Source organism: Neomonachus schauinslandi, chromosome 11, assembly GCF_002201575.2.
Source record: "Neomonachus schauinslandi chromosome 11, ASM220157v2, whole genome shotgun sequence".
NCBI classification, from domain to species: domain Eukaryota; kingdom Metazoa; phylum Chordata; class Mammalia; order Carnivora; family Phocidae; genus Neomonachus; species Neomonachus schauinslandi.
Window position 1 is genome coordinate 93,183,677 of NC_058413.1, and position 21,026 is coordinate 93,204,702.

A 21,026-nucleotide genomic window follows, 5' to 3' on the forward strand; every position below is an offset into this window, starting at 1 on the left:
ACTTTCTGACATCCTGTAACAGGGCACAATTGATTATGTTGCTTATCCTTAAATGAAAGCATTTCTTAAAAGATGATAATTTTTCTACGGGCTCTCTTGGAGTATATGCTACAAGTTCCAGTAAGTCACTCCCAACCCCTACTGTGTCAAGTGAAGACATCTCTCAGGTCACTTCCCACAATAAATTCAATATGAAGTGTCACGTGTATGCCTCATCCTGCAGTCTTAAGGTTTAAGGGAGAGTATCACCCTCCTCAGCTCCTTTTACTAACTTACCTCAGTTTGGTGTCTCATCACACTCTACCATGATTTATCTTCCATTTCAATTACTTTCATTGCTCATGCTTTGAAATTACCCGAAAACTCAGATCCCTGCTGAGGGCCGGGTTCATGTTTGAGGATACGTTTGTTTTGACTGTTTGTGTCCTCCTAAGTCGAGCTCAAAGGTCACCTTCTCCCTTTCTGTTTGCCTCTCACCTCCCTCAGTCAGCTCTTCCTTTTGTGCTCACATAACACTTTGTTCAAACAGCTAGCATATCATTAGATGAGTGTTATACATGTCTGTTTTACTGAGAGCTTTAGTGAATTCTTTGATGGGATGGACACCATTTCAATCATCCTTTTATTCCCAAGCTGACACATAATAGTTGCTTAATAAGTGTTGGCTCACTTGAACCAGATTTTCTTTCAGTAAACAATTTTGACAGGCCTGTGATTTAGGAAATGTGAAACTCAGCTAACATTTGCACCCCACGTTTAAGTTCCGTATTGTATTCTGTAGCATCTACAGGCTTTTCTCCTTTCATTCTGCTATTGTTTCAGGGCACAAGATTGGATCTGAAATAGATTTAACAGCCAAGTGAAAATAGGACACCGTTGAGGCTTGGCTTTTTGAAAAAGTTTTCTTAGGCTATTGGGAGTTCCCAGAAATTCAGAGGTTCGGTCAACTGTGGATACATTGAATAAGGCCTGAAGAGAAATATTTTATGCTTATCAGAACAAAATTGATCAGAAATTGTATTACTCACATGCAATTTCCCTGCAATGGAATGAAACTTACTGGGGAGGAAATCTCCCTTGATGAAATCTACCCTTTTCTGCATTGTTTATTGAGTGTAGATAAAACCACATTGGTCCTGAAGATGATGAATGGCTTTGCTTTGATGTGACTAAGCTTCCCCAGTTGTCATAGCTTCCTACTGAGCCACATTTCTACTATAGTTTTTGAAGTTTTTTTAAACTGAGGAATATATTTTACCATGGTGGTGGTAGTGATAGTCATGATGGTAATTCGTTCCATTAGTATTTGTTGTGCAAACGGAATAGACAGTGAGTACTGAGTTCCTTTCTTCACTTATCAAAATTAAAAAGTCCTTCCAATTAAGTGAGTTACTATTATAGTATCAACTGCGTCTAGCAATGTTTGTTCAATTTAAGAATTCATTGAATACATTTTGTTCGTATGTTACCTTTTATTTTTGAATCCCAGGAAGGAAATAAATACATCTCTCTGAAAAGATTTCAGTACAACCCTGCCCAGAGAGTTAATGTTACAATAGTCAACTCATTGGTTTTCCCAATCAATTTCATTTCACTTTATCAAATAATTGTTAATTTACTGTTCTTGTGTTCTCTTTTCCTCTGTCTCTCTCAAGTTTTAATTTATCAATGATTACTATCAATAATTGATCAATAATTAACATCAGTAATATTGGCCATTAACAATGTATTGTATCTGCTCAATTTTCTCTGTTGTACATGGATTTTATATATATATAATATATATCCATTAATATTATTATATTATTAATATATATAAAATCCATTCAGTCGTTAAATAGTACATTACTGAGCATTTATGCTGGGTGCTATGGTAAAGGCAAGATAGATATGATATTTCTGCCTTCAAAGATCTTGAAATGTAGTGAAGGGAATAAAATAATTACAAGATGATTACCTCACAAATACAAATGCATTAACTGCAATTCCAAAGGGCTACGGTGAGTCAGAGGAAGAGGATATTTCCAACTGCAGGCTTCATGAAAGAGATGTATTTTGAGTTGGGGCTTGAAGAATGGGTTGGATTTCGAGGGACAGAGACTGGGGACAAAATATTCCTGTTGAAGGAAGAAGCATGAAGAAGGGGCTTGATTAGCAAGGAGGACCTGTTTGGGAATGGAAATAGTCCATTTGGGTTTAGACAAATTAGAAAGAAGAAAAGACTTTACAAGTAATCTGAAATCAGTTCATAGAGGGATTTGAATGCCACGTAAAGGTGTTTGGAGTTTTGCCAGGTGTAGCTATGGGGAGCAGGTAGGTTGATTAACTGTCTACTTTAAAATGATTAATTAGCATATAAAGTGGACAGAACGGGATGTGGGGAGACTAGTTAAGAACTTATAGACTCAGGTGATCCCCGTATCAGTCTGAACTAGAGCGTTGGCCACGTGTGTAGAAAGGAGGACAGAATAAGGACAACAGGGTTTCAACAGTAGATGAATCAGAATAAGGACAACAAATACTTGCTGAAGGCTGATTAAGTAAATTAATTTATTTTGGACTTAAGCAGTATGATCTTGTGCATTTTTACAGCAATATCCGGCAGGCCAGGGGTAGAAGCAGGGGAAACAAATGGGAATCACTCAAGATCATAGTTTGGAAAATGAAAAGCTGTAAAAGGTCAGAAGATAATAGATCTGGGGTTCTAGTGAAAGCATCATTGAAATGACTTCACAAAAGTTACTGACCAAATGGAGATAAAGTTGAAGTACAGCTAGAAGAAAGTGATGAGCTGGGGGGATCCAAAGGAATTTTGAGTTTCTATGTCACAAATAGAAATCAAATGCGTCCAGTACAAGGGAGGGCTGGGTAGGCAATAAATGTAGAGATTTCCTGAGGGTGGAGCCGATTCTGGGGATGAGGAAGCTCAGGTTGTGGCCATGTGTATGGTGGACTACACTGGAAATGAAAGGAGATTAATATCATTGGACTGGATGAGGTCAGGGTACCGGAAAGGCCCTCAGACAGCATGGAGGAAAAGATTGTAACTGAGACAGAACTAAATTATAGAATTGAAACACCCCCACACAGAATGAAAGTCCAGAGACCAATGTTCATGAACTGTCTCCATCACGAAGAAAACTGTGATATGAAAACCGGACAAGTCTTAGTGAAGGAGCCCCATTCTTGCCACTGGGCTCTGATACGTAGCGAATCCTCAGGCACTTTCTAATTTTTCAGGAGTTCCATTTGTCATTTCAAATGCACGTAATGTACTTATTCCCTTATTCACTTAAGGCAAAGGTACCCTAAGTTCACAATCACTGGATACGTTTAAGGGCGCAATCAATACTCATTTATGAATTCCATATTTTCAAATTTGCCAACTCGCTAAAAAGAATTTATATTTATATACCCAAATGAATAATGGCAGTGCTTTTTTGGTCATTTGCGGACATGCACAGAGCGTTGAAAATTTATGTCACCTAATTCACGCGTTCCCAGCTGAGGTCAAACAAGGTGATATTCTGCCTTCTTGTTTCGGCTCTCATCCTGTGTCCTTTTCAAGGTCCATTTAGTGCCACATTTTTCACAGTTTTGCACTTTTTTTTGTTGATGATTTCATCATTTAAAATGGCCCCCAAGTGTAATGCGGAAGTGCTGGCTAGTTCCTAAGCACAAAGAACTGCCATGTGCCTTATGGAGAAAATACATGTGTTAGATAAGCTTCATTCAGGCAGGAGTTATAGCTGTTGGCTGTGAGTTCAATGTTAATGACTCAACAATATATATTAAATAAGGTGTCTTTAAACAGAAACACACATGTGTATTGATGAGTTGATGAAAACATGACCAGAGGCTTGCAGGAAACTCTCCCTGTATTTCCCCTGGGAGCAGTCCTGCGGTATTCACTTCGGTATTCAGTGTTTGTGGCAACTCTGTAGATGTAACTACCGCAAATAACGAGAATCGACTGTACTTGTTTGTTTGGGTTAAAGGTAGCTGTTTTAGTTGTTTAGATCACTCAAATTCTTCATCACTAATGACCACTTCCTCTTCAAAGTGTATAAACTTTGCATAGGTACCATTCTCTTGTTAATTGGTTGATGAAAACCAAAAGATGATTTAGTTAAATTTTTATTTTAAAGGAATTTTAGACTTACAGACAACTTAAAAAATAATTGTACAGTGTTCATCTAAATTTCCCTAATGTTAACATTTTTATAACCATTGTATAATGATCAAAACTGGGAAACTGACATTGTTATAATGCTACTAACTAATCCCCAGACTCTATTAGAATTTCTCAACTTTTACCTCTAAATGCCCTTTTTCTGGTCCAAGGTCCAACCCAGAACCTTACATTGCACTCAGTGTCATGTTTCCTGCCTCTTTCAGTTTGTGACAGTTCTTCAGTCTTTCTTTGTCTTCCATGACCCAGACACTTCTAGTGATTACTACTGGTCAGATATTTTGTAGACTATCCCTGAGTTTGGATTAACATGATTTTTCTGATGATGAGATTGTGGCTACTTATTTTTGGCAAGAATTCCACAGAAGAGATGATGACATCATATCTGGGTCAATGATGTTAATATGTCGTCTTACTGGCGATGTTACTTCTGATCACTTGATTAAGGTAGTGTCTGCCATGTTTCTTCACTATAAAGTTACTGTTTTTCTCTTTGTAATAAGAAGATGGTTTTTTTTTTTAATGTTAAAATTTTCTACTATTTTTAAATAGTAGCCTTTTGTTCACTGGGAACTGACAGTCTAGTTGGGGAGATACACACGGCACTCATTAAACAACACTATACAAAGAAAGATATGGAGAAGTGCATTGTGGCAAATGGTATGGCACAGAATATATAGGAGTAGGGAAGTAATCTTGTGAAAAGTGGGAATGCGTGCTGGACTTTGAAGGGTGGTAGGACTTTTCAAGGTAGAAATTTATAATGCAGTTAATTCAGTACAATATTTTGAGTACCTTAGTTCCTTGGGAACTGTGCTAGAAGCCAGGAATATAGAGATAAAAAACAATTCGTACCTTCAAGGAGTTCCCACTCTAGTGAGAAGGATGGAGGTGTCTGACTGGAGACCATATACGATCAGTGTTGTACAGAGACAGGTGAGCAGAGGGTATTAAGGGTGTGGGAGGAACAACACCACACTGTAGTGGCTCAAAGTCAACAATCTTCAGGTTGTCTAGACTCTCCACACTCTAAGAATGCCAAAAAGAAGTATGTTCCTGTGTTGATGTCACTCAGTCTATACTTGAACACTTTGAGTCACAAGAAGTTAACTTGTCGATACATCTTATTCCCCCAGTGGGTCTAGCTCCTCCCTCTGTTGCTGCAGGGAATAATTCTACTCCCTGGTTTTTTGGGTTGTTTTGTTTTGTTTTGTTTTAGGATAGTCCTAAAAGAAGAGATATTACATCTTTTCTTAATGTCCTCTTTTCAAGACAAACATGAATAAATCTACATACTATATCTGATTTCTAGATCCTTCACAATTCAGCTTGTTGGCTTGGTTTGTTTCCCTTATAAGTAGTCCATTCCCCTGCACCCTAGTCCTCACCTTCATCCTGATCTCCTCCCCTGGAAATATTTTAAAATAATTGTTCTATGAAGTACCCCCCCCACCCAGTTCAGTTGGAGTTTTGAACCTAGCATTCAAAATGTATTTATTTCTGTCATATTTGATGCTCTTCATTTGACCTCTTGTGGGAGTTCTCTTTGAACTTTGATCTTGTTGTCTGGCATAGCTTTTCTTTCCCCTCCCTTTTAATGTCTGAAGATTTAGTAAGAATATAATCTATTTTTATCCAAGAATTTAATAGGATAAACAAGACAGGGTCAAGAACAGAGCTCTTGGACAAACCATGTATGTCTGATTGCTTCACAACATGGAAAGCTCCCACCTGTACTCTCATGCAGCTTCCATGTCTCCCTCTGGAGGGAACGCTTGGTAAGGGAAGAGCAGGCCGTGCTCATTGACGGTGTTGAGCCTGACCCAACTAGAGCCCAACGGAGCATGTTGGCCAGCAGTTTCAAATCAGGTTATACTTCCAAGAAGATAGGTTATAGTATGTCATATCCTAAAAGCCAGGAAGCATCACTATGGCTAATGACAATAATTCTCCAGTGTTATACTGCCTGTGGGGTTTTCTCACATGCATGGTCTTATAGATATGAAATGGCTTAAGTTGTCAGTGAAGACTTTGGGTTAGGAAATGATAAAATAAAAGCAAAATTTAAAGCAGAGTATGGGGGCACTTGGGTGGCTCAGTCGGTTAAGCGTCTGCCTTCGGCTCAAGTCATGATCCTGGGGACCCAGAATTGAGCCCCGCATAGGACTCCCTGCTCAACGGGAAGTCTGCTTCTCCCTCTGCCCCTTCCCCCACTTGTACACTCTCTCTCTCTCACTCTCTTTCTCAAGTAAATAAATAAAATCTTAAAAAAAAATAAAACAGAGTATGTATTCTGTTAATGGAACTCCAGATGGACTGGAGGGGGAAGGAACAGAAGAGAGGCAGGCCAGTAGGGAAAATGCTGGAGTTATCCAGGAGGTGAGGAGGTGAAGAACTTAGTCAAAGACAGCAGTGAAAAGTGGAGGGAAAGGAAGAGATAAAAGACACATGTCCACAGAAAAGCAATAGACTTTATAACTTTTGTAAAAATGGACTTCAGGAGGGTTGGGGGAGGGGCAAATCAAAGATAACTTACACATTCTAAATCTGGAAGAACGATGGCTCAGTAGATGGGGGGGGGGGGAAGGAATCAGAATGGGGAATCCTGTTTAGCTGAGGTTGGTTTTCCTGTTTTTGTGTGACTCAGTGGTGATGAGAGACAAGAGTATCCCAGAGGGGAGCCTAAGACTATAAAGTTGTCATCCATTAGCAGAGAGAGAAGGGTTTCTGTGGAATACCATGTTCAAGTAGAAACTTAAACAGCTTCCTTTGTGGTGTGGCAGAATCATAGAATTACAGCAGTAGTCAACACCCCCTTGGTTTTCTGGCTCATAGGTGGATTATTGCAAAAGTAGTAAGTATTGTTTCTGATTGAATCAAGGATCTCTTAACTTTGCCGATCCTCTTAATATGTTGCAAATGGCAAATGTGGTTATGAAAATCTTGGAAATGGAGGTTGGCTAAGACAGATTATGTCCACATCATAGAATGAGTCATAGGAATAAAATCTTGGAAATCCTATTCCTTAACCATCAGCAAATATTCTAACAAAGCTATCTACCTACTTCTAAATAGAACATTCTGCTTTTCTTCTTTCAAGGAATGTTCATTTTGTAGTCTCTCTACACCCACTAAAAAATGAGTGCAAAAAGAGAGTGAAAAAAATTAACTTTAAGCCCCATTAATCAGAGAAGACCCCGTTATTAAGCTCTTGTTCATCGTCGTCACCAGACATTCATTAAGCACCTGACAGCACTTATGCATGGGGCAAAAGTCACACAGGCTGGCCTTCCCTGGCCATGTAGACCCTACATGCAAGAGCAAGAGAGAAAAAACTGTACAACAGCCACATAAAAGTGTTAAATCAGCCCCTCTTCAATGATGTTAGCAATTCCTCACCTACCCTATTTTATCAAGGAACAAAGTCCTCCATGTAAGTAAATGTTTATAAGAATAAAAGCTATCTATGCAGTCATCACAACACTTCAGCCTTCTTAGCCTTTCCAAACAGTTTTCTGCCCCTAACCCACTTGGTGGCTAAGGGTCACCTTAGGATACGAGCATTGTTGATTCTACGCTCTCATAAAGTCTTTCCTTGCTTTTTGCTTCTTGGTCATCTTCGTATTCATGGTTGGCAGTTGCCTCTCCTTGGTCTTCTTGTGCTTGCCTTCCACTGCTCCCCTGTGTCACTTAGAACCTGTTTCTCTAAAACATAGTCAGGCCTGGCGAAGGAGTTAACCAAGATCGAGGGAAATGATAAGTGAAAAGAGTCAATATACAGTTCTGAGTGGGGCTTTAAAATAAAGGCATAGAGTATTGTGGAGACATTCAGCTTGCTATGTTGAGTGTCCAAAAGCAGTGAGGTCTGCTCACTGCTGTAGGCTGGGCGCTAGGAGGTTGAGGTTGAAGAAATACTGACCTCAGGATCGGGGAGCGGAGTGCGTTGCTCTATTTATAGTATAGATTATTAGGTCACAAGTCAGTACATATTTTAGGGGTGGAAAGTGAAGTCTCATGTCTGGAAAGTGGAGAAATTATAAACTTTCCTGTAATCAATCACATGCAATAAAATATTAGCTTACTGTGGGATTATAAAAATAAAGATAAGTATGATATTCCCATCTTGGGTGACTCCTCCCAAATACACACCTATACATACACCATTTTGTTAATTTCACTGGTGGCCATTTTTATTAAAACTGAGTAAGGTGGTGTTCATTCACTAATGGGAATACTGTCATTTTCAGTGCTTCTGAAGAGTATTGTCCCTACTGACCATGGAACAATGGCCTGAGCACCAAGCGCTGAAGAGTAAGCTAGACACAAAACCCTTGGGTAGAGATGGAAAAAAGAAACAGTCACTTTGAAGATCACAACTGTGTTTTATTATCGAAAGATTAAGAAGTACCATGATTAGCTCAGAGCTTTAGGTTTTGTGTTAAGCTTTTGTGTTATTTGTGAGTCCCTAGAAGTATCCGGGTGGGCTTTTCATGTGTCAGGTGAATATGTAGCATTCTTTTCTTTCTTTGCTATTTTTAGGTTTTTCTAAGAATGAACATGAAGCCATACTCTTCCTTCTCATACTGTTTTAGAGGAAAAATATTTTAAGTTTTAAAGTTTATGAGGATTTCTAGATGGGCTACTTTCAACCGATACAGAAATAGTTTGATTACAGCCATCATTTAAATTCCCTTTAGTAATATCAATATTAAGAGAATCTGTTATGCTTGCAAATTAGAATAGTGTTTGTATCTCCAGTGGTGGCCTCGTTATTTCTCTTCGGTAGATCTGTGCAGAGTACCTGAAAACACAGTATTCCCATTTTATACATGGTTAAACTGGAACCCATGGAGGACTAAAGACCCAAGGTCATGCTGGGATATGGACAGCATGAGAACGGGGCTATCTGGAAGGAACGGGACCAGAAGTTCAAATAAGCAGGAAGGGTTTGGTGACAGCAGACTAAGGTTCAAGTACAGAGCAGTAATTTACAAAAGAGGAACAAGTTGAAGCAAATAGTCCTAGATTTTAAAGGTCAGGTGACAAATGGGGATATATTAACAAGCAAAACTGAAAATTGGCTATAGGAATAGAAGGTTTCCTGTCTGCTCACTCTTACAGGGCTTGCTGGCATGGGTGGCTCTAAGGCCTCAGAGTTCAGCCACAGCCAGGCAGAAATCCAAAGAAGAATCCTGCCCCTCAATGAGACAAGAAGAGAGAAACACAGATTGCCTCATAGTTGGTTCTATTTAAGTGGCACCCTGAAACTGAACTTCTCTTTCTAAGTTCATTGCACAATTTCTTCCATAAACTTATGATACGGGTTGCAATATTTGAAAAGCCTTTTTCTTAATCTTAGCAAAATGATTTCAGGAAAGTTTGGGAGAATTCAGTTCTAAATAGGATCCCGCTAAACCATGAGAAGAAACAACTTCTGAGAGAGCTTTTTAGAATAGTTCCCTGGTACCTGATACAACATTGATGCAGATATTCCAGTATCTGGATCTAACTTTGCATTATCCAGGACAGGAGGCCATGAAACTTTATCTGTAAAAGGCCAGAGCATAAATATTCTAGGCTCTGTGCGCCAACTGGTCTCTGTTGCAGCCACTCCCCTCTGCCATTGTGGTGAGAATGCAGCCATGGACAAGAACAAGTGGGAGCAAGCAGATTTCAGGACAACACACAGCAGGATGGATGTGGCTCAAGGGCTGTAGCTTGCTGACCCCTAAACTAAAAGAAAGAAATTTGTTTACCAACAAAAGTGTATTAAAAAGCAAACCCCCTCAAACTCATGAAGAGTTTTTCACCAGTGTGCCACAGAAAACAACACGGAGAAATAACAAGGCTCATCTGAGGTCTTTGAGCCCAAACCTCCTCAACGAATATAACTGCTCTCCTCTGTCACTTGCCATTTTGGGCCAACATTTGTATGAATCAATCAGTCTTTGAAAATGTGATCAGATTATCTGTTTCATTTCTGGGGAGAGGGGTGCCTGTGTTCTTTTACTAAATGTGTCTGGTTCCTTCTTAAAGACCATCTTCTAGCAATTTTCCCTTTCTGAGCGACTGGATTAAGGAGCCTCCTTCTGCCTTGATTTTCCGTCGTCAGTCAAGTGCCCTTTCTGTATCTTTTATTCTAGTTACTCCTTGAAACCTTCAGACCGGGACCACATTTACCCACCACTTGTTTATCTTTTGTGTGTTTGGATTTTGTTTAGACAATAGTCTGCTCTCCATTGACTGCACTCCTTGAAAACAGTGGCATAGAAAATCTAGAAACAATGCAGAAGCCCCAAGTCACTTCTATTTTGGAATGCTTTATGTGATTTTTTTTTTTTTTTATATTTTTTGGTGAGGAACATATTTACTTTGGTAATTGTATCCTGCCTAACCTAATATTAAAATCAACTCTAATTTCTGGAGTATTTCATTGACTGGAGTGACATAGAAGTGTGTCTCTGATTAAGAAAATCATTGGACGTGGATAATACTTCTGCACATAATAAGAGATTTGAGTATATGAACAACCAAATAACAGCTGGTATGTCCATCAACAAATATGTTTGGAAGCCCCACTATTTGTCATAGATATAGAACATGTACTGAAATTTTGTTAGGTACTATCGTAGGTATTCTCTGAACCTTTCCAACAACTGTATTATGGGGATATTGTTATTTTTATTTTGCAGTTTAGGCTTTGAGAGGTAAAATGACTTCCGGGTCCTCAGAAGGATACCTGATTGGGATTTGTACTTAGTTTTCTGATGGTCGATCTAACACTCTCTAAACAGCTACCTGTGGATATATACTGAATAACGCTTTGCAACTCAGAAACATCATTGCCCTCCTTATTTCTGGACACTGTGAGGGCCATAGATAAAATACAAGACAGGGTTGCTGCCCGGAGGGCATTTGTGAACTATTTTCCGTGATAAGGCATGCATGTATTTATGCTTTGTTCCTATGCTTCTCTCTGCATGCCCCATCTTCCCCCTATCCATCTGTTATCTTTCTCCTCAATATGTTTAGCAAATTTATTGAGATATAATGTACATACAACACACCGCATCCCTTTAGAATATACAATTAATGCATTTTGACAGGCTCGCATCCATAACACAGCTGTGACCATCAAAATACAAAACATCTTCATCACTTCCGAAAGTTTCCTTGGGTCCCTTTGCCATCTGCCTTCCTCTCACCTTGGCCCTCGGCAAGCTTTGATCTGCTTTTTGCCTCTATAGATTGTTTTGCATTTTCTACAATTTTATAGAAATGGAATCAATATAGTATATACTCTTTTGCATCTGTTTCTTTCATTCAGTGTAAAGATTTTGAGACTCAGGGCGCCTGGGTGGCTCAGTCATTCAGTGTCTGCCTTTGGCTCAGGTCATGATCCCAGGGTCCTGGGATCGAGTCCCACATCGGGCTCCCTGCTCGGCGGGAAGCCCGCTTCTCCCTCTCCCACTCCCCCTGCTTGTGTTCCTGCTCTCACTGTCTCTCTCTGTCAAATAAATAAATAAATAAATCTATAAAAAAAAAAAAAGATTTTGAGACTCACCCATACTGTTATATGTGTAAGTAGTTTGTTTCTTCTTATCAGTGAGTAATATTTCATTGTGTTGTGGGTATATGACAATTTGTTTATCCATTTACCAGTTGATGGATATTTGGGTTGCTTCCAGTTTTTGCCTATGATAAATAAACCTGCTATGAACACCAGCTTATGAGTCTTAGTGAGGACGTATGTTATTATTTCTTTTTGGTAAGCCCTAGTTGTAGAATTGCTGGTTCATATGGCAGATGTATATTTAATTTTACTAAGAGACTTCCAGTTGTCCTCAGTGGCTTACCATTTTGTATCCCCACCAAGAACATATGTGAGTTTCAGTTTTTCCATAGTCCTGTCAAAACCTGTTGATCTTTTAAATTTGGCCATCCTGGTGGGTGTGTGGTAGCATCTTGTGATTTTAATTTGCATTTTCCTAATGACTAATGACTTTGAGCATCTTTTCATGTGCTTATTGGCCTTTTGTATATCTTCTTCTGTGAAGTGTTTAAATTTTTATCTTTTTTATTAGTTATCATTATTATTGGGTTATAAGATGTCTTTATGGATGCTAGATACCACTGTGTTATATCACTTGTTTTGCAGGTGATTCTCTCTCAATTTGTGGTATTTTCATTTTCTTAAAGGTGTCTTTCAAAGAGCAAAAGTTTTACATTTTGATCAAGTCCAATTTAGCGGTTTGTTCTCTTATAGTTCTTTGTGTTTTTATGTCTTATCTTTATCTTTGCCTACCCCCAAAGTTTCAAAGATTTTCTCCTATGCTTTCTTCTAGAAGACTTATAGTTTTAGCTTTTACATTAAAGTTTGTCATTTACTTTGAGTTAACTTTTGTATATGGTATGAAATAAGGGTCAATGTTTATCGTTTCCTCTACAGTTATCTTGTTCTAGCACCATTTGTTGAAATGACGTTTCCCCCCATTATAATGCCTTGGCACTTTTGTCAAAAAATTCAATTGACCATGTAAGTGGGCGTCTATTTTTAGACTCTGTTCTTTTCCATTGTTCTGTATGTCTATCCTATCCTCCGATATCACACTGTCTTTATTCTTATACCTCTAGAGTAAATCTTAAAATAAAGTAGTATGAAAACTCCATTCTTTTAAAACTACTTTGAAAATTATAGAACCTTTGTGTTTCCGTATATATTTTTAAATTGTCGATTTCTGCAACAAAAAAAAGGAAAGAAAGCTTGCTGAAATTTTGACTGTCAGATTACTTTGAACCTATAGCTCCATTTGGGTAGAATTGATATCTTAATGATATTGTTGTCTTCCTATCTATGAACCTGGTATATCTCTGCATTTCTTTAGGTCTTTAACTTCTACCAGCAATATTTTGCCCTTTTCACTATAAAGATCTTACACCTTGTATTACTTTCCTAGGGCTACTGTAATAGATGATCACAAACAGGTTGGTTTAAAACAACAGAGATTTATTCTTGCAGTTTAGGGGCCAAAATTCCACAATCAGGGTATTGGCAGGTTAGTTCTTTCAAGACTCTTTAAGGAAGAATCTGTTCCATGCCTAGCTTCTGGAGGCTGCTAGCAATCCTTATTATTCCTCAGCCAACCTCTCTACTTATGTCTTCACAGGGCCTTCCCCTTCTAGGTCACAGTGTTGTCTCCCTTCCTGTCTCTTGTGAGGACACTGTCATTGGACTTAGGGAACAGCTGAATGCAGGATGATTTCGTCTCAAGATCTTTACCTTAATTGCATCTGCAAAGACCTTTTTTCCAAAAAAGGTCACATTCTGGGGTTCCAGGTAGACATATGTTTTGGGAGCCACAGTGGAACTCACTATATGCATATTTCTGAAAATTTATTCCTAAGTATTTTATGTTTTATGATGCTATTTCAAATGGTTTAAAATTCTTTGTTTCCAATGATTTGCTGCTAGTATTAAGGATATAATTAATGTGTATGTATTAATCTTATATCTTATGATTTTGCTAAATGCAATTATTAGTTCTGGTCATTGTTATATAGATTATTTTAGGATTTTCTACATAAATAAGCATACCAGTTATAAATAGAGGCAATTTTACTTCTTTTTCTAGTTATGCATTTTCTTTTTCTTACTTTATTACAATTACTAGGATGTCCAGGGAAATGGTGACTAGAAGTGAGAAGAGCAGGCCTTTTTCCCAACATTAGGGGGAAATAATTTTATAATTAAGCATTAAGGATGATATTTACAATACATTTTTTTATATAATGCCTGTTATCAGATTGAGAAAATTCCTTTTTTATTCATAATATGTTGAGAGGTTTTTTTAAATAAAAAATGAATAAGAATTTTGTCAAATAATTTTTTAAAGATTTTATTATTTATTTATTCATGAGAGACACAGAGAGAGGGAGAGAGAGAGGCAGAGGGAGAAGCAGGCTCCCTGCGGAGCAGGGAGCCCGATGCGGGACTCGATCCCACTGGGACCACAACCCAAGCTGAAGGCAGATGCCCTTAAATAATTTTTCTGCATCTAATGATGTGCTTTTTTCCATTTATCCTACTAAGATGATGAATTACCTTGATTTTTAAATACAAACCAATCTTACATTCCTGGAATAAATCCTAATGAGTGACCATGTTTTTATATATATATATGTTGCAAGATTTGATTTATTAAAATTTTGTTAGGGATTTTTGCATTTATGTTTATGAAGGATATTGGTCTGTGATTGCCTTGTAATTTATTTTCCAATTTTGATAAAAAAAATGAGTTAGGAAGTGTTCCCTCTTCTTCTATTTTTCAGAAAGGTTTGTAAGATTGGTGTTATTTCTTACTTGGATATTTGATAGGAATTACCAGTCATTCCATTTGGACCTGGAATATTCTCTGTGGGAAGGTTTAGATAATGGATTCAATTGCTCTGAGAGATATAAGGCCATTTCGATTTTCTGTTTCATCTGTGTCAGTTTTAGCAAGTGTATTTTTCAAGGAATTTGCTCATTTTATCTATGTCCTGGCCTAGTTCTTTTTATATGTTAGCCTAGATACCTTCTCCTCTTGAAACTTTCCCAGATACCACCAAGAGAATTAATTTCACATTCTTTGTGCCACTACTTTATCTGGTATCATTTGTACTCTCCACCTTCCTTTGTGGTTGTTTGCCCATATATCTCTTCGTATACTAAGTTAAGGGCCTTGAAGTTTAATGATTGCATCCTATATATCTTTGAGTCTCTGTCACCTTACATGGTGCTTGGCATAATAGATACCATCCACCCCCAATGTTTAATCAACCAATTCCATTTGTCATTGTCTAATTTTTAGTTACACACCCATGTTTCTACTTTCTCAGGAGATTATGAGCATCTTTTGCAAAAATGGAAAGTATTATTCAGTGCTCATATTCCTTCTATGTCTTATATTTAGAATAATTTTTAAAACTATTAAATAAAAAAGACTTGCTGAACAGCATAGAAAAATCAGTATTCTATAAACTCAGAAAAGAGAGGTTAAATGGAAATCGGGAAAGTATGCATCAATAAAGAGAGAGCAGTAAGAGAACGAACATTGTTGAGTGCTTACCCTATGCCAGACATTGTCATAAACAATTTATATTCATTGTATCACTTAACCTTAAAATAAGTAGGCATAGGAAATATTGTTATTGGGTCACCTGAGTGGTTCAGTCGGTTGAGTGTACGACTCTTGGTTGCAGTTCATGATTTCAGGGTTATGAGATTGAGCCCTGTATCAGATTCCACACTCAGCACAGAGTCCGCTTGAGATTCTCTCCCTCTCCTTGGCCCCTCCCCCGCCCATGGGCACCTGTGTGGGCTCTCTCTTTCTCTCATAAATAAATAAATAAATAAATAAATAAATAAATAAATAAATAAAATCTTTAAAAAAAAAAGAAAATACTATTATCACCATTTTATAAATCAGGAATCTGAGGTGAGGTTTCAAAAACTTAAGTACTTTGCCCAAGTCCACAGAGTTATTAAGTGGTAGATCTGGGTTTCAGATGCAAGCTTGAATGATTCCATTATCCATCTTCTTGGTTTCAATTATACTTTTGCCATTTGGTTTTCTACAAGACACTTGGTGGATTTTCCCAAATTACCTTTAAATTCTACCTTTGCCAGAGTAGAATATCTTGTGACTCCCCAGTTGAGTGTTGGAATCACCGTAAGTTTATAAAAACTGCAAAGTATTTCCTAAATACTTGTTCTGCCTATAGCATGAAATACACAGAAATGGCAAAGACGATTCCAAACAGCCTTATCTCAAAGTATGCTGTGTAACTCCCTGTTGTCTGCCCCCCCCTACTCATCAGCCTTTGTCTACAAGTTTGCCATTATTTGGATGATAGCAGATGCTACAGTTCTGGATGTGGCTAACTGGGGGGCATCATTGGTTCCTGAGTTCCTACCCACATGGCATAAGGGCAACTAAGAGCCCAAGCAATCTCCACGGCTTGTTTGAAAAGAGAGGATATTTCCTTACAGACGACCTTACCTTTGTATATGTTCCATATTGGTTCTCTTTAGAAAGTTCTGTGGCTAATTTGTGCAAGGCATATTCTTTCTCCTTTTGCTTTGATAAAAGATATTTGAAACACCAGATCCAATCACATAGCCTCTTTGCTACTGCTAACTTAGATGTGTCTATTTTAAGTCTCTTCTCTGTCCACATAATAGTACTCTACAAATCACCTAATCGGGGTGCGCTATGATAATCAGGCTGTTCCCAATTAGAAATGTGCCTAATGCACCATTTTCCCAATACATTTTAGACAAAGAACTGGGAAGGGGAGGCAAGGTTTTTAGTGATTCCAGTCTATCCATTGGAACAAGAGGTTTCTGAGGTCTTCCCAATGTGAAAAACAACATCAAAATAATAGCATTTGTTTATTTAATTGCATACAATACCATGGTCAGGAACTTGTTATTTCACCAGAGAAATTATTTGCAATACATCATTGAAGAGATGACTTAATTCACGCTGATCATTTCCTCTAGTCTACCATGGGGAGGGTGATACTTTCATGTATCATAAGCACCAGACAAAGCAGCTGGATACATTTTCTCTCTCTTGAAATTCTAGTCTCTGGCGGAATGTCTCCCTTAGGCATCCACAGCTCTAGGTTCTTCCTGACTAAGAAATGAAGCAAGTACACCCAGGGCTGTTCACATTAGGGAGCAAAATCTAAAGAAGTATTCCTGCCTTTTAGATGTCAGAGATCAACATAGAAGTGTTTCTCACTTTGAGGCAGAAGATACAGCTTCTTTGTGGTCTGAGTGTCAAACTTGTTGAAAGACGGACATTGTCGAGACTTAACATTAATTAATAATGTATATTCACACAAACCTGGATCAAATGATATTCTACATGGAGGCAGGAGAGAAGGGGTTGGAATGAATACATGAACCCTTGGAAGTTGTTTTCGGCTGAGGATTTTTGAGTAGCCACTGGAAATCAAAGGAAGTACCAAGGATAGTAGGAGTTGAGAAGAACAGAAGGGCAGGATACAGTCTCTTTTTTCTTCCACCTCACACTGTGCTTAGGCAAAGCCCAGTCTATGTGAGAGCTGCTGAATGAATGAATGAACGTTTGATTCCAAACACTTTCTTACCTGGTAGCTTCAAATTGTGGTGAATTCGTCGCGTTCCATCTGGGTGTTATAGGAAGCCAGGAAAGACCTTTCTATTAGATCTTGGAAACTGAGAGTGTGCTTTGTACTTCCTGGATAGGACAAGCTTCTGGCCTTTCCATTTATCCAGAGGCAGAATGGACCCTCTTGCCTGCAACTTTGTTGCCAATTTCAACAAAGAGCCTATACTGCCTGAGGAAACAGTGTTTCCTCTTACAAGGTACAATATTGGCTCCTCTGCCATGAGGGGGGCTGTTCTTGGAAATGTACTCCAGAGACTTTCCCATTTAACCAGGATACAGACTGCCTTGCTACATAATTCCCCCTGCTGAGGCCCTATGAAAGGAATGAGTTGGGACAGATACAGCAAGATATTAGGACAAATTCTTCTTCCTTCTTCCTGCTGTACTACACAAAAGTGAACTTGATTTCAACAAGATGACCCAATTCTTAACATGCTTTTCTACCCGCTTTCACCCATAATGCTTCCAAATCACTGTCTGATTAAAGATGTGCAGAGAAACAAAATGGGAAAAAAGATAAACTGGCCAGTAAAAAGTAAAATGGCATTTAATTAAAACTAAGTTTGCAAGTTAATGGGGGGAAAAGGGTATTTTGTTAAAAAAAAAAAAAAAAAACCTATGGTTATTAAACCTCAGGGCAGCATAGCACATCACTATCCTTTTGTGGTTTTGAGTGTCTTTTATTTGTGCACTGGAAGTAGGTATTTGTCATATTGTTAATAATTGCTCTACTAAATTGTACTCAACAGTGTGCATCTCTGTAACCTTGTTTACTCACAAAGCTTTCATTTTCTTCTTGTACTTTTCTTTAGCTTGTTTCTTAGGGGTTGTTTCTTTCACATAAGCTTTCGATTTTTAAATAATACAGTCCGTTTATTTCACTAGGCATCTTTATTTGCTTAAAGTGAGGGAAGAATCAGATTGTGATTGTGGTGTAAATCAGTCAATCTTTTTCTTCCCTTTACAGGAAAAGCTGTGGGTAATAGAAAAGAGAACTGAACGAAATAGAAATTCAACTAGGCTTTTATGAACTCAGTTATTAGAGTAAGAAGAGCTAAATTCGTGGAGTGGGGGGAAGAGAGGAAAATGCAAATGGTGTTTTTTTAGAGCTTTTACTTTAAGCCACTCTAGTAATCCCCCTTCTCTTCCTTCCACTATCCTGGCCCCACCGAGGCATAGTCAGAATCCAGGGCTCCGGAGCATGTCAGAAGGGGAAGGAGAGCAAGAGTGAGGCTCTGGGTTAGCCTTCCCCGGTCATCCCGAGAGGTCCAAGCAGAAAGGCTGCCTAGAGAATATCCCTATGACCTCTCTAAAACTGCATCAAGGAAACTTCTAAATTGTATCAGTCATCCTGATACTTGATCAGTAAAGAATTTTCTGCATTTAAAATACTTAATCTTAAGAAAAAAATAAAATAAAATACTTAATCTTGTTGGGATCTTTTGAGGTAGGAAAATCTGATGAGAAATAAACATTCTCTATATTCCTATGCCTTGGGTATGCTCCTGGAAACATTGGAGGGATTGTTTGCCAAAAAGTCTTGGCAGTTTTCAAAGATGGCTGGCCAAGTCATAAGAGAATGAGGAGAAGAGGTTTATGTAGTACTGAGTCCAGCATTGTGTGTAAAACACAGGTTTCAATGTAAAGAAATCTGTTGCACAAAAACCTTGGAAAACATATCATCCTCTCTTTTCTTTACTACCCCCCACACAAGTACCCTCTTCCTCAAAAAAAATTTTTTTAGAAAATAAAAAATAGAAGAGAATCAACATGATCCTAAGGAAGCAAATCTCTTTGTTTTAATTTTCTTTTCCTTTTGCTTTTACATTTAAGAGTTAAGACAACATTTCAGCAGAGAAATGTGGAGAAGGGTAAAGGGAAATCAATAAAGTTATTCTCTGACTTTTCCCAGGAGGGAGCTGTGTTAATCGAGAATGGCCTGCTTGGCTATATATCAAGTACGAGGAGAGGGCAGGAGTTGATTCTGAAGCAGATTTCCCAGCTAAACTGAAGGAAGTGTATATAAATATACGTACATACAAACATATGTAATTTTTACAAGAGTGGTGTGTGTCTGCGGGTACACTATTATATACATTCTAATGTATATGAAAAGTGTATATTACACACACACACACATTTAAAAAGTAGGTAAGAACAATTGCTTTAGGTCATTAGTGATATTGGATAAAAATTCCTCTACCAGTAGTTTCTGTATATTGATCTAGGATCACTTTACACTTTATAAGTTTCTTTAATAAGTCTTTTGACTCCCAAAGAAGGAACTTGATGTACAAAAACTTAAAGTGACAGATGAAGGGATGGAAATCAGATTTCCTGACCCAAGGCCAGTGGAAGTGTCTTTGACCATGCAGAAGCTTCTAAGGAGTCTCTCTGGGTAATTTGTGTGGTCACTTTCTCTAGTGACAGCAGAAATTTCTAGCAGGTGTGATATCAGTAGAGCTTTCGAAAGCCAAGTTGGCCAGGGTGCTACCCAATTCCACTGGGTCATAGTACCACATCCATGTTCACTGGAAGCAGTGGTGGTCTCTTACTGGACAGATTTGGACAACATAATTGGGTGGGAGGCAGGATACCTGAGTGTCAGTCCTGATGTCATCTTCACAGTGTGATCTTGAGAGAGTTACCTATCCTTTCTGGACGTCAATTTCCTTTTGTATGGAATGGGATGAATAATTCTTGCTCCTTCCAAACAACTTCCTTATTGCCCAGGAATCTTGTCCAAATTTCTTTGTTCCACTCAATGCTCAGATTTTGGAAACCACCTAAGGGGGATCTCCTTTCCATGACCCAATCTACTGGGATTAATTCTACCATTCTGAAGCCCTTCACATTTTTCTTCTCTCAGTTTGGATGTTCAAATTCTAAATTGTTTTTAACATCAGCCAAGATGCTCTATTTATTTTCGTTCTTTCTTTTTAAAAGATACAATTTATTTAAGGTGGGGGGAAGAGAGACAGCATGAGTAGGAGGAGGTACAGAGGGAGAGGGAGAGAGAGAATCTCAAGCAGACTGCCCACTGAGCATGGAGCCGAACGTGGGGCTCAATCTCACCACCCAGAGATCATGACCTGAGCCAAAATCAAGAGTCAGATGCTTAACCGACTGAGCCACACAAGCACCCCTCTATTTATTTTCTAAATCTAAACTCCATATGTATCATAACTGTTGAAAGAGAATGGAATCTAGACAGAGAGAGGGACTATGCAGTCTAGAATGTCCCTGGAGGAAATTTCAGAGTGCATCTAGTCTAATCCTATCATTTTACAGTTGAAGAAGCTAATGATCTGAGAGGTAAAATGTATTGTCCAAGGTTACTGTGACAGAATCAAATGGAGAACCCATGTCTCTTTAACTTTCAGTTCTATAGTCTTTCCATTGGTTCATGTGTCTTGAGACCACTATAATTAGAAATAGTCCCTGAGGGGCACCTGAAAGAAAGAAAGAAGGAAGGAAGGAAGCAAAGAATGAAGAAAGGAAGAAAGAAAAGAAAGAAGGAAAAGAACGAAAGAAAGAACGAAAGAAAGAACGAAAGAACGAAAGAACGAAAGAAAGAACGAAAGAACGAAAGAAAGAAAGAAAGAAAGAAAGAAAGAAAGAAAGAAAGAAAAGAA

At 38.2% G+C, this 21,026-nt stretch overlaps 1 protein-coding gene across 1 annotated transcript; it reads left to right on the plus strand.

Annotated features, from left to right (window-relative positions):
* Nucleotides 1-6,036: 6,036 nt before the first annotated feature.
* Nucleotides 6,037-17,700, plus strand: BLID (BH3-like motif containing, cell death inducer). The gene is given in 3 exon segments (XM_021696627.1): nt 6,037-6,088; nt 17,403-17,533; nt 17,536-17,700. Coding segments are annotated over 3 exon segments (348 nt in total).
* Nucleotides 17,701-21,026: the final 3,326 nt, after the last annotated feature.